Consider the following 14,273-nt stretch of genomic DNA (forward strand, 5'->3'; position numbering starts at 1 on the left):
CTAGTGAAATTGAAGAACTGAATTATTTTTATTTAAATGAATTTTAACAAATTCAAATGAAATACTCATAGATGACTAGGGACTTTCATTTTGGATAGTACAGCTATAGAGTTTTTCAATATACATAAATATACTATTACTATGTAAAAATAGGACTATACTGTATATACTGTTCTGTAATTGCCTTTTCATCTTTAAAAATAGTGAACATTTTTCAGATCAGGTCAGTCAATACAACCTATTTTTTTTCCAAAAACTGTATATATTCCATTGTGGGAATTTACAGTGGTCTTCCATTAATTAAAAAATTCTGTTGTTTTCAGTTTTTCACTAATATAAACATTGCTGCACCAAATAACCTTAAACATGTATCCTTACATATGTGAATATTATTAGAAGTAGATTTTCTTAGTCAAAGAATATGAATATTTCAAATTCTAATAAGTGTGGTCAAGTGCCTCTGAAAATGTAGTACCATACCCATTTTTCAATGTTGCCAGCAATGGTAATCATTAATCTTTTTTAATCTCTGTATATGTGATAGGTGATCAATTTTATATCATGTTTTAATTTGTGTTTCTATCATTAGTAATGCAATAGAGCATCTTGTCCTGTCTACTGTTCACTCTGTTTGGATCCCTAAAAAGAGCTTAATTGCTACTGTTGGGCCTCTGATACCGATGGAGGTCTCTGCTGAACTAAAAAATTTAAAAAGACTGAGATGCCTGTTTCCAGATTTCTTTAACTCCTTTCTTACAACCTAACTACCCTTCCAGAAAAACAACTTTTCTTGCACTGTTACTACAAAAGTTGCTCATTCTCCTACATGCCACAAACTAAATGGCCTAGGGGAAGTTTAGTATTCTCCTTGCTCTTTACAAAACTGTTTCTTCCTTTCTGATCTATTTCATTTAGCTATATTACCTTGTACATTTCTTTCTCTCCCTCCTCCATTAAAGACTTTGAGAAAGGCCTTAACACCTGTCTCTCCCTCTTTATTCAGGAGATTTGAAGGTTCATGTGCAGACTGTTGAACTCTCTGCACTTATATTTCTTTAAGTTTTTATATGCCAGTTCTCAAACATTTATTCTAGATAGCATGGTTCTTCAAGCTCATTGAGACCTCTATACTTTTAACTTCACTTTTTTAACTTTCTTCCCTATTTACCAAGACCTGTTGGTATAGAAACTTCCCCATTCCACCGTGTCCCTTATTCTTCTATTCTAACTGCTTTGCTACCTCAGTAATTTCCTATACTCTGACTACTGAGCATTGCTGCAAATAAATAAATTTTATACATGTTAATTTGTACTATTTCAAGTTTATAGTCTATAGTTGCCTACTTAGCAGTTGTTGTATGTGTTCCTGGTTGGGTCCTAGTCCTGTTGCACCAAGCAGGTGTTGCCAATCTGTACCTTGCTTTCAAGCTGGTTATACTTTCTATAGGCACATATTAAAACATGTCTCCTGGTTCACAGAAAAGTCAAAGTGATACCTCATCTTCCCATTATCATTATTAACATTTTTGAATGTCTTTCTCCTGACTATCACAGAGGACTTGATGTCCAATCTGTGTATATGCTACCTATATTATAAATCCCATCCTCTCCTACTTTTTAAAGAAACCAACTCTATCAATTAATCCCTCTTTCTGCTATATTTTCAACCTGTTCTTTTTGACTAGTTTCTTCCTTCAGAAGTATGTTCAAATATTTTTCTTTATGTTTAAAGAAAAATAATCATACTTGCTTCTAGCAATTGCTCTCTGTGTTAGCTTTCTTTCACTGTTACAAAATACCTGAGATAATCAACTTTTAAGGAGGAGAGGGTTATTTTAGCTTAGTTTCAGAGGTATCAGTCCATTATCACTTGGCCACCTTGTTTTTGGGCCTGTGATGAGGCACTACATCATGGAAAGAGTACATGATAGAGCAAGATGTTTACTCCATAGTGGCTGGGAAGCAGAGATGCAAGAAGGGACTGGGGTACCAATACCTCGTTAAAGGCATGTCTCCAATGACCTAATTTCCATCCATTAGGCCCCACCTCCCAATAGCATCGCAGGCTTGGGACCAAATCTTCAATACATAGGCCTTTGGGGGACACTTTAGATCCAGAATGTACCCTCTTTCCTCTTAGAGCCATTTTGAAAACAGTTAGCCTTCCCTATGAATACTTCTTCACCTTTTTTCATCTTTCAGCTCACTAAGATCCAATTTCTATGCCATTACTATTATTCTTGCTAGGGATACTAATGACTCTTCACTTATCAAATTTAAATCTTCATTCTATTTTGACCTCTGTCACATTTATACTTTTGACGACCCCCAACTCTTTTTTTGGCTTTAATCCAGCCATTCCTTCCTGCTCTTAATACCTTTCAGGCTGTTTCTGTACAGGCTAACTCCAATCATAGCCATTCTTCCTCTTCTTGCCCTTTAAACATTGCTGCTTTTTTTTTTCTTTTCTTACTTTTGGTCCTTACCCGGACAGTAGTAGCTATGTACACAATTCCTATTACCATATCAATTGAGACAGTGGTCAGTTCTACACTCTGGCTTAGATCCTTCCCTCTCCTCAACTCCAGACCTAAATATCCAGTTGTCCCCTGTACTCTCCATTGGCGCTTTCTCGTTCTCTCTCCCTCTCTCTCTCTCTCTCTCTCTCTCTCTCTCTGCTACCTCAGACTCACCATAGCCCAAACTGAAATCTCACTTACCCTCACTACTCTCTAAAACTAACTTCTAACATATATGTATTTTATAGAATGATGGTACTGCTATCCATCTAGTTACTAAGCTGTACATTTTAGAGTTATCTTTGACTTTTCCTTCTTCATCTCATATTCATTTTCTCAGTATATCCTGTTAAATTTTTATACTTTCCATCCTTCTCCTTTTAAGCCCCACTGCTACTTCTTTTTTTTTTTTTTAACTTCAGGAACTCATGGTCCTTTCATTTAGCAGCTCCTCGACTGTTTTTCCTATATCCAAATTTGTGTTCTACCAAGCCATTTTCCTTGCTGCTACCACAATGATCTTTTTAAAGTGCACATCTGATTATGATACTTCTTTGCTTTCATAACCTTATAGTTTCCCTCTTGCCACCAGATAAAATGCATATTTGTTCATCTTATCCTTGTCCTCTTGGCCAGCTCTGTTTCTCATCTTTCCCTCACTCCCAGCCCAAACTTAATGGTAACCAGCTATTTAAGAGTTCCTAACCTATGTCATGCCTCCTTGCATACGTATTTGCTGTCATTTTTTTACCCTGATGGAATGTCCTTTCCTTGTAGTCAGTCTGGCAAATGCCTATTCAACTGAAAACATCCATTTTAGTTATCTGTTCTCTTTGTTTATCTTTTGTGCTTTTGTTGTACCTGTCATGGAATTTTGTTTTATTTATCACCCGTTCGCAATAATTTGTTCTAGAGTTTGTCTCCTTTGCATTCCTAGTGCACACTGTAGTGTCTCTTGTACGTTGAGCAGTGACTGACATATATATGCAAATGAATGAATACGTGAATTAATTAGTATATTTTTCCTTCTTCACCTAAGGATGTCCTACTCTTTCTTTGAGGCTCAAGTTCCCCCAGCTCCTGCAAAAGGACATATTTACCACACATTACACTCTAGCAGTTGTTTTTCCTGTGTCTTATAATTATTTACCTTTGGGCACTGTGACTAGTTTGTGGGCTCCTCAAAGGTAGAAATTGATTATCATATTTGTATCTCTAATACATAGTACTTACCTGGCACATGCAGTTGCATAATTAAGCCTTAGAATTAGTAAATGAATAATCAAAATCTGCCATTGCCAAAATTGCTCAGGTCTTTACATTATTCTGATTGGAAAGAAACCAAGCTAAGGCAGGCAAGCTCTTCTATCTTAAGTTGGGAGGGTTTGTTAGTAAGACTAGATAGCTATAGGAAATCTTTATTAGATCTGGGACTGGGATGTGGATTTGTCCTGTGTTTTTGAGCATGAATTTCTCCTTCTACCCACTCTTCCTCTGAGAATTGATACTTATTTTTATGGACTTAGGTTTTCCCTTGTTTTTCTTTTATCCCATATTAGGTATTGTTTTCTTATTTTATTTTCCTATTATGTAAGCTTTCCTTCTTCTCATATATATACTCTTTCTTTCATTCCCCCTAAAGGATTCTGATATTATGTAAAGAAATTAATGTAACCCAGTTAGATAAATGTCTCTGTGCTATCAGGACAGTATTGACAGCCCTATTATTAGTCCAGCATGCTAAGCAAAGGTGGTTTATTGTATTTTTTTTTTTTGCCCTGTTTTCACAGGCAGTAAAAGTAGAAAAGGCCAATGTTTTAGTCCATTGTTCTGATGGGTGGGACCGCACAGCACAAGTCTGCTCTGTGGCCAGCATTCTTCTAGATCCATTTTATAGGACATTCAAAGGACTCATGGTAAGAGAGCAGTGATTGCATTTTACTTTGTGTCAGTAGCGGTTTGTGAATAAATTAATAAAAGAACTCTCAACTAACTTGTCCCATTTTTTTACAAGAATGAGCTTTAAATCTATAAAAAAAAGCTATATTTTAGTTTAGCTACTCTAAACAAAGCATATATAGTCTGTATACTTTCTGTTGTACATTTAATGTACTTCATTACCCATTAGAAGTTAAGTTGTATACAACAGGCTGTTATAAAGTATAGGAAAGGCTCAGAAAGTTTGTAAAGCTGAATGGTTAACAGTAAAATGGACTGCCTAATAAGGTCATCCTCTGTAACATATCTATGTGAACATCAGACTCATGGTTATTTTCTTGTGTTGAAGCCAATGCTACTTTGTTGATCTTCCTAAAAAAAAGAACTGATAATCATGGTTTATCCTCATTTCTTTAGTTTTTTTTTTTCTTTTTTGCATGTGTGTATATGTAGTACTAGGGATTGAATCTAGGGGTGCTTTACCACTGTGCTATATCCCCACCCCTTTTTATTTTCTATTTTGAGACAGGATTTCATTAAGTTGCTAAGGTTGGTCTCCAAATTATGATCCTCCTTCCTCAGTCTTCTGCATAACTGGGATTACAGGCATGTACCACCACTCCTAGCCTAGAATTTTCTTTTAACCTTTGAAAATTATTTCATTCTTAGTACAAACTCAAATTCTGCCTTTGGATTCTTATTTTTTATGGGTTGAGTTTAACATTGTGCATAAGCACATGATTACATTTAATTATGGTGTCACGTAAAGGCCAAAAAAAGTGACACTAGATACAAATCCAATGTAATTTCTCCTGAGTGCATATGAAGTTTGAAGGCAACCTATATATATGCCTATAGTTGTAATCAAAGTTACATACTTATCATTTTGGAAATTAACTTTATTTTCTTATCAACTCATTCATTTCAGCAAAATGTTTTGATATTCTTGTGTGTATTGTTATTTTATGATTTTCCTAATGCAAAAATCTTCTTTTTGTATAAAAATGAAGATTCTAATAGAGAAGGAATGGATATCTATGGGCCACAAGTTCTCACAAAGGTAAAAATATCTTTATTTTGAAGGAGGGATGTGTGAAGAGTTCATTTGGGTAAGATTTAATAAAATCCAGATTTACCAATTTGGTATTGTGTAGGAAGAAACAGAAATTTGAACATGACCCTAAATGTCTTTCATCAAGAAAAAAGTATTTCAGGGTATTAAGTCTACAAAGGTGATCAGAATATCATCTCTGTTTTGAAGGAATACAAGTAATTATATTCAATTGTTAAATATTTTAGGAAAAAATTGGGAGTTCATAACCAACTTGAATCTAATGTATGAAATATGATATGTCAAGAGCTTTATAATGTTTTGAACAACCAATAAAAAAAATTAAAAACAAAAAAAAAAAAAAAAAAGGAAAGAAAAGCTTTCATGGGCCACAGAGAAAAGTGCTTAACTCTACGTAAAGAGGTCAGAGAAAAGCATAAAGGAATGTTATCTATTCTGGTGTAAAGGTGGCTTCCTGGAATAGTGCATATAAACTGAGCTTTAAAGTAGTAGGTGTTAGATAGAAAGAGGAAAACATTCCAGAATTGATGTGTGTGAAACCATAAAGGCATTAAATAGAATGGTTTATTTGAGGAACTGCAAGTGATCCAGTGTTACTAGATCATAAAGTACAGAGGGGGAGAATAGAGGCAATGAATCTAGTAAAGGGAGGCTAGGAAGGAGGTGATCTTCAAGGCCCTGTTTTTTGCTCCTTCCTTCTTCCCTCCTCCCTCCCTCCATTCCTTCCTTCCTCCTTTCTTCCCTAAAAGTTTTGAATATTTTTCTCTACATAGTAAAGCTATACTGGAGAACTTTGAACAGGGAAATGGTATAGAAAATTGAGATTGGAGGTAAGGGGATGAATTAGAGATTTATCACAATTTATGAAGGCCCAAAATAAAAAGACAGAGGCCACTACGACAGATACAAGGATATTTGGGAAGTAGAACTTATAGAAAGAATCAGGAAATGAAAGAAAAAGGTTAGCAGAACTTGCAAGTTTTTAAGCCTTAGTTTGCTGGGTTTACTGAGAAAATGTAGAACAATACAGGGCAAGTATTGGGGAAAAGGTGTTTTGAATTTAGGACCTATTTGGCATGGAGCATCTAAGACATGTCCACTAAGCAGACTCCTCAGTACTAATTCAGAATTTCCTAGTTCTGGATTTGACAGAGAGGATTAGAGATTTGAGAGTTAATCTGCTTGTGAATGGCATTTTGGGCTATGGCTTCAGATAAGATCGCTCAAAAAGTTGTCTGTAGAATAACCAAGTGATAGGACAAAGCCTTGGATGATACACTTGAAGATTTATTGAAAAAAGAATCCCATGAAGGTGACTGAAAGAGTTGTTGGAGAGGTAAGAATAAATCTAAGGAAACAAAAGAAAAAAATGAGAGGAGAACTCCCATGAGTAGTCAGCAGTGTCACATAACCCAGTATAACCCAGTAAGGCAATATGACAATTTTGCAATATGTGGGTTTGAATGATCCTTAGTGATAACCAGTTGAGTAAAGTGGTGGAAGCAAAAGCCAAAAAACAGTGAAAAGAGGCATGAATAAGCAATAGAGAAGTAGAATGTGAATGTATAATTCTCTTCCTAAGAATCAAGTTCCCAAAGGGGGCGGATGAGAACGGATTGTGCCTAGATAGGTTATGAGGTTGAGTATTTGGGTATTTAAAGGCAGGAGAGATTTGAGCAATATTCTTTGTAGAGAATAAATAAATATTAAAGAAGATAAGGTTGAAGATTTAAGAGATGATGCATTTTTGGTAGTTAAGACTTCTAAGGAGTTGGGAAGAGGCGAAAGCTCCGGTCCAAATGAAAAGATTAACTAGAACTATAACTAAGGACCTACCTCTTCCATGGAGACTGGATGGAAATACAGGAGGAGAATGAATGTGTCAGGGACACTTGTTAGACATTTTGAACTTAATGAACTTGATCTTTTGTAGTAAACCATAGATCTAGGGTAAAAGAAGATGTGAAATGGGTTAGAGGTTTAAGAAGGTAGCTTAAAACTTTCAAGAGCTTTAAGGATGATGAGAAAATTGTTTTCAGGACAATTATTATTTGGGAACATTTGAGTCTTGACTTAATGTGGAGATTTAATTTTGAATGGGATGAATTTATATGATTTTATAGCTTCTTTAAGTATTAGGATGTAAGAGAAGAGAAGCTAGCTTTTTAGGCTGATATGTGATTGAGTTTTGATGAATAATGACAAAAAGACCAAAAAAATTGAAGAAAATGGGGAGACAATAGTTGTTGGGACATACAATGAAGTCTAGGTTGGATAAGGAACAAAGGGAAGCCAATAAGGATCTGGCTGGTGGAGAGACCTTTTTTGATAAGGGCTAGAGGAGGTTAAAAAAAAGTATGTTTGGGAATGTATATGTTTTCCAGAGTAATTTATTTAGATTAAAATTTCAGAGGTGGGGTAAGAACTTCTGGGTGGTTTCAAGAACCAAACTACAGCCATGGACTCAGGATGCTGATGTGGAACAGAGGTGAAGATCGGTGAAGATAATTATATTTCCGTTAGTTAAGGAAACTTTCAGTTTAGCCAGTGTTGTCATGTTCAACAGCACCAAAGAGAAATATGTAAAACAGGAGTGAAAATCTTCAGATAATATTGGTAAAAGACAATATTGAGGAAAGGGAAGGTAATAATCTAAACAGTATGACCCATGTTGGAAGTATTTTTTTAACTCCCAGTAAGTATTTATTGATAAACATGTGGAAGACACTACGAAGAATTTTTTTAAAAATGTGAAACAAATCAGTATTCCACTGTGAATGCCTTTATGACCAACCAAGTTGTTTATATCCAGGATCCACTGGGATTAGTGGTGTGTGAATGTATTTTTTTTTAAATAATGTGAAATGAGTAGTAGTTTGAAAGCAGCAATATGAGCAAGGAGAAGATTGATTGCACTTCCGCCCTATTTTAGGATTAGGATATGTGGAAAATTGGAACGATTAGTACTCATCATTGATTTGGGGCCCAAGAAGAGGTGGTGTCCTTGGTGAGTCAGGTTGCAGTTATATCAGAAAGCAGAGAACATTCAGCATACAGGCTGAGGATGACATGTTGATTTCCAGTGGGATAGGATTTCCTGTAGATTGTAGAGTTGGTAAAGAGGATATTATGAGGGAGAAAACATTACTCAGTTCTGAGATGAAATTTCATTCGCAAATTTAATAATTTTCATTATCTATTTTGTGCCAGGCACTGTGCAGTGAACAATTTGGTGTGGTCCTTGCTCACATTAAGCTAAACATAGCTGTTTAAATTTAAATTAATTTAAATTTAATACAATTAAAAATTCATTTTCTCAGTTAAACTAATGACATCACAGTGACTCTAGTATTGACATTACTACTGTAGAAAATTTCCATCATTGCAGAAAGTCCTGTTGGAGAGAGAGTATAAGAGAAAGCAGACAAATGACCAAACGGTCTTAAAGTCTAGAGAATAATGAAGGACACCAGTGGCTAAGGGGCTTACTATGATTAACTGGTTTTGAGATTCTGGATGGCACTTTGACTTGAGATATTTTCTTTCCAATGCCAGCAGAGACACAAAGTGAACTTTTTATAGCCTTCTACAGACAGTTTAATCCCCTGATGCTAACCAGTATCTTTCTTTACCATGATTTGCATTTCTCAGGTGTGGCCACCTGGATGGGGACTCTAAAGAAGTGTCCCCTATCTTCACCCAGTTCCTAGACTGTATTTGGCAATTAATGGAACAGTTTCCCTGTGCCTTTGAATTTAATGAAAGCTTTCTGCTGGAGATCCATGACCATGTTTTCTCCTGCCAATTTGGAAACTTCCTTGGAAACTGCCAAAAGGATCGGGAAGATCTAAGGTGAATTCATTTCGTGAGAAAACACTGAATAGAGAGAAGAATGCACTCACCACTCTGAATTTTAGACAGCATTCAGGGAAATGGGAGGAGATAACAATAATGAAAAGAGCTTTTGAATCATAAAGCACTCAATGTTTGCACAGGGATCTCTTGGAACCTCAGACTCCTCATCTGTAAAATAGAGATCATAATGCCTACTTTCCAGGGCAATCAGGAGGAGCCAATAAAATAGGGAATATACAAGGGCTGCTATAGGATCAGGGATGGTGAAGGGAAGGTACTGGGAAATGAGATTTATCAAATTGTGTGCATACATGAATATGACATAATGAATCCTGCTATTATGTATAATTATAATGCACCAATAAAAATTAAAAACATAGAATCAATCATTGAGGTATGAATGGTCATTACCCACAATCCTTTTCACTTGTATCAGAGATCACAAACTGACAGCTCATAGACCCAGCCCAGCCCAACAGTTGTGGTTTGTTTAGTCTGTGAGTATTTAAAATGTGAATTCAGTTGCCAATGTTTAAGTGTTAGAGAATTTAACATCAAATCCAGTTAATTTAGGATTTTTTAAAAAATAGATAAGCTGTTTTACCAAAATATTCTGAAAAACCAGGAACTCTGTCAACACTGGTCCTATATTCTCTTATATCAATAATTAACTAGAGCTAAATAGCAGCTCCTGCCTTTGAATGGGACAAATTCTCATTGGCTACAGTTCTTGCCACTCCCTATTGTTCAATCCTAGCCTACTTGTAATGTTATCTGTCCAGTTCTTGTAGTCAGTTTAACTTTGTCACCCTGGCTTGAACCAACATCCCCATGATGTAGAAAACATAAATAGTTTATGAGATTCACAAGGTGTGGAGCACCTCTGAGCATCACTCTTCTTATTTTAGAGGCAGAGAAAACATTTCACAACTATTGGCTGCGTTAACAGCTCAGGTTCTTGGGCCCTTTCATGACATTGCCTAGATGGCATCTGCTCTCCATGATTCCATTATTTTTCTTGACAACATAGAGAACAGCAATGAAGCTTTCTGCTTTAACGTGTATTTACTTAGATGCTTCCTTGCATACATACATACCTATCTATCTCCCTCCTCACTCTGTTTTGCCACAAGACCTTTGTCACTCACTCTCTCCCCAAATGATTTTACACCTGTTCTTTCTACCAACTGGCTGTCCATTTTTTCCATAATTTTTTCCCTTCTTAAAATGAGATTAATATATCTGGAACCATTTCCCACACAATTCTGAATCTCAATGTTAAAGTAGAAAAGTTGAACATTTTAATATATGTTAAAATACTGATTGCTTAAAATAAGCAGAACTGTCATTCACTCATGAAAGGAAAAGCATAAGCCTTAGTTAGAATAAGGTAGTCCAAAATACAAACTTTGAATCTGTCACCTATTAGCTATGTGAGCTTAGGCTAATTAATTTTTTATCTTATATTAGTAATTTAGAACTAAACACCTCACAGGATTTTATTATAAAGATTTAAGGAAGTATTTTGGATAAATAGTCTGGAACAGTAATTTGACACATAGGTAATAATAAATATTAGTTACCTTAACTCTGGAAGATTTGTTGTTGTTTTTAACCAGTGACAGATAAGGAAGATGGATATAAAGGGCCTTTAGCCTGACTGAAATGGTCTGTGGGTTGTAAAAGTTACAGGACCACAATTTTAGGTACTACCACCTATAGTACTCTTCTTCATTCGCCTCCTCCAGCTTTCTTCAACACAGTGTGTACAAATGACCTTTCCATGTATGGTTACATACAGATCTCATTGGAACCAGTGGATCCCATGTATTTTGAAGTGTTAAATAAGGAACTTCCTTATTGGTTGATCAGGTTACTTGCAGTCCTAATTAAAGTAGAAGAATCAGTCTTGCCATATAAATACCACAATCTTTGTTTACCTACCTGGGATAACTCAAAAATATTTGCTAGCATAAACTGCCAATTGTCTTTCACTGTCTTTAACCTTCTGAAGGGAGAAGAAACTGGAAACATGGGCGAACCATAAATATTCCATCTAGGATTTCCATTTCTTAAAATACAAGACGTTTTAAAAAATCCAATATTTTTTGTGGTGCTGGGGATTGAACCCAGGGCCTTGTGCATGCTAGGCAAGCACTCTACCAACTGAGTTATATCCAACCCCAAATCCAATATTTTTAAAACTGTAAAGGTCATCATTTCATAGAATCCTAGATTTGGAAGACATGCTAGAGGCAACATTGAACAGACAAGGAAACAGGCCCAGAAACAGCTAGGAAATTTTCTAAGATCATGTAGCCACATCCACAGCAAACACTGGACTTAGAACTCTTGCTATCTAATTTGGAACTCTTACTAACATTTTATTCATTTTAAAGATGGATAAATTGGAGCCCAGAAATCTGTTCCTCTACCAACATTCATTAGCCACTTATTTCAGTTTTCCTTCTTTCTTGAGTTGGGCTACTTATTAGTAATATTTGACTAAATATAAAGTTCAGCAGTACTGTTGAGATTACTTGCTTATTGTTTGTAATTTTTTGGCTTGTTTTTCTTTTCTAACAGAGTCTATGAGAAAACACATTCTGTGTGGCCTTTCTTGGTTCAGAGGAAACCAGACTTCAGGAATCCCCTCTATAAAGGTTTCACTGTATATGGAGTGCTCAATCCTAGTACTGTGCCCTACAACATTCAGTAAGTTTTTAAGTTCCCTCTATTATTTTAGCAGGCCCTGGGGTCTTAGCTGCCTTGCCTGTCCTTAGATAGCTGCCATCATTTTCACAAGCCTGGCTATGGAATAGGACAATCTGTCCCAATATGATTTATTCTTTGCCACCTCTTATAAGAGCTCAATCCTGTTTGTTTTTTTGGTCTGTGCTATTAGTTGCTGTATTAATTAGCTTCTTATTTCTATAATGACATACCTGAAGCAATTAACTTGTAAAGATAAAAGGTTTATATTGATTCATGGTTCTGGATGTTTTAGTCCAAAATCAAGTGCCACATTGCTTTGGTTCTCTGGAGAGGGCAGTACATCAAGGCAGAGCAAACTGCTCACCACATAAACCAGGAAGCAGAGCAATGAAAGAGGAAGAAGAAACCAGGGTCCCATAATCCCCTTCTAGACTATACATCCAATAACCTACAGATATCTCACTAGGCCCCACCTCCTAAAAGTTCCACAGCCTCACAATACCACCCTGGGCATCAAGCTTCCAAGACATGGACGTTTGAGGGAGCACTTATTCAAACCATAGCATGTGCTTGGGGAAAATAAAAGAGAAATAATAATTGACGTATAGGAATGTAACCAGTCAGGGATGCAGATTGTTTTATTTCTTTAGTCTTTCCATGTATCTTCTATTTTTCCTTTCCCATCCTTTTCTACAACAAAGAAAAAAATGAAAGAAATAGTGCTGGTAGTATGTGTTATATTTTTCCAAAGCCTCAACAGGCTGAAGTGCTCACAAACTGAGAGGAGGAGAATACATTTATTAGCTATAATAACTTATTTTGGAGGTTATTTAGTATTTTATAGTATATAAACTTTTTATCATTTCTGAATAGAGATGGATTTACTTTCTTTGAAATTTGGATGTATTTCCTTTTCTTAACTAATTATTCTGGCTAGAACTTCCAACGTAGTGTTGCATAAAAGTAGTATAAGCAGGTATCCTTGTCCTATTCCTAACCTTTAGTGTTTCTCCGTTGAGTGAAGTTAACTCTAGGTTTTTCACAAACACCCTCTCCATGTTTAGCACATCCCCTTCTGTACTTAGTTTGTTGAGTGCTTTCATGAAGAAAGGATGCTAGAGTATGTCAGATATTTGTCCTGTACCAATTGAGATGATTATGTGTTTTCCTCTTATTGCTATTAATGTGGTATGTTATATTGTTTGATTTTCATTGTGCTGAACTGCCTTTGCTTTCCTGGGGTAAATATCACTTACTCGTGGTGTATAATCCTCTTAATATGGTGCTCCATTTGGTTGCCTAGTATGCTGTTGAGAATTTTTGCATGTATATTCATAAAGAACATTGATCTGAAGTTTTGTTTTCTTGTGATTTCTTTAGCTTTAGTGTCAGAATAACGCTAGTCTTGTAGAATGAATTAGGGAGTTTTAAAATTAAAGCCTTAAAATTTATTCTTTAAATATTTCTTAGAATTCACCAGTGAATTTGTTTCTTGGGATGTTTTTGTTTCCTAATTAATGCCTCTACTTCTAGATCTGTTCAGATTTCTTATTTCTTCTTAGATCACTTTTCGGCAGTTATGTTTTTCTAGAAATTTATTTATTTCATCTGTTTAATTTTGACATAAAATTATTCATAGTATCCTCTTCTCATCTTTATTTCTGTATGATAAGGAATAATATCCCCAGTTTAATTTTTGGTTGACTTCTGTTTCTCCTTTTAAAAATCATTTTAGCTTAAAAATTGTTACTTATGTCGATCTTTTCAAAGACCCAACTTTGGTTTTATTGATCTACAGTTTTTCTATTCATTATTTCATGTATCTTTGTTCTAATATTTATTATTTCTTTCATTTTCTAGTTTTGGGTTTTATTTGCTCATCTATTTCTCTGTTGTTAATGTGTAATGTTATTGATTTGAAGTGCAAGTAAAAATTAAATTTGAAAACTATTAATTTCATGTATAGCAATAAATATCCCTTTTAGCACTGCTTTCTCTGAATCCCATGTTTTGGTATGTTGTATTTTTATTTTCATTCATCTAAAAGTATTTTTGGATTCCCTCACAACATATTCTTTGATCCAATAGTTGTTTAACAATGTATTGTTTAATTTTCATATATTTGAATTTTCCAGTTTTGTTACTGATTTCTAATTTATTCCATTGTAGTTAGA

The 14,273-nt window shown here is 35.2% G+C and overlaps 2 protein-coding genes across 6 annotated transcripts in view; one reads left to right on the plus strand and one right to left on the minus strand.

Annotated features, from left to right (window-relative positions):
- LOC124090044 (myotubularin-related protein 8) overlaps positions 1-14,273 on the plus strand; it is a 126,926-nt gene that overhangs the window by 39,408 nt on the left and 73,245 nt on the right. For all 5 annotated transcript variants that reach the window (XM_046440409.2, XM_046440412.2, XM_046440411.2 and 2 more), the window contains 4 exons: positions 4,310-4,435; positions 5,468-5,517; positions 9,181-9,381; positions 11,971-12,099. In XM_046440409.2, coding sequence (XP_046296365.1) covers positions 4,310-4,435; positions 5,468-5,517; positions 9,181-9,381; positions 11,971-12,099 — 506 coding nt within the window. The remainder of the gene's footprint in view (positions 1-4,309; positions 4,436-5,467; positions 5,518-9,180; positions 9,382-11,970; positions 12,100-14,273) is intronic.
- The window catches only part of LOC124090048 (uncharacterized), a 112,782-nt gene that overhangs the window by 13,815 nt on the left and 84,694 nt on the right, over positions 1-14,273 (minus strand). The gene's annotated exons all lie outside the window — the stretch shown is intronic.

This window comes from Marmota monax, unplaced genomic scaffold (genome assembly GCF_021218885.2).
Source record: "Marmota monax isolate L192 unplaced genomic scaffold, Marmota_monax_Labrador192_F-V1.1 WCK01_AAM20220418_F8-fsc00134, whole genome shotgun sequence".
Lineage (NCBI taxonomy): Eukaryota > Metazoa > Chordata > Mammalia > Rodentia > Sciuridae > Marmota > Marmota monax.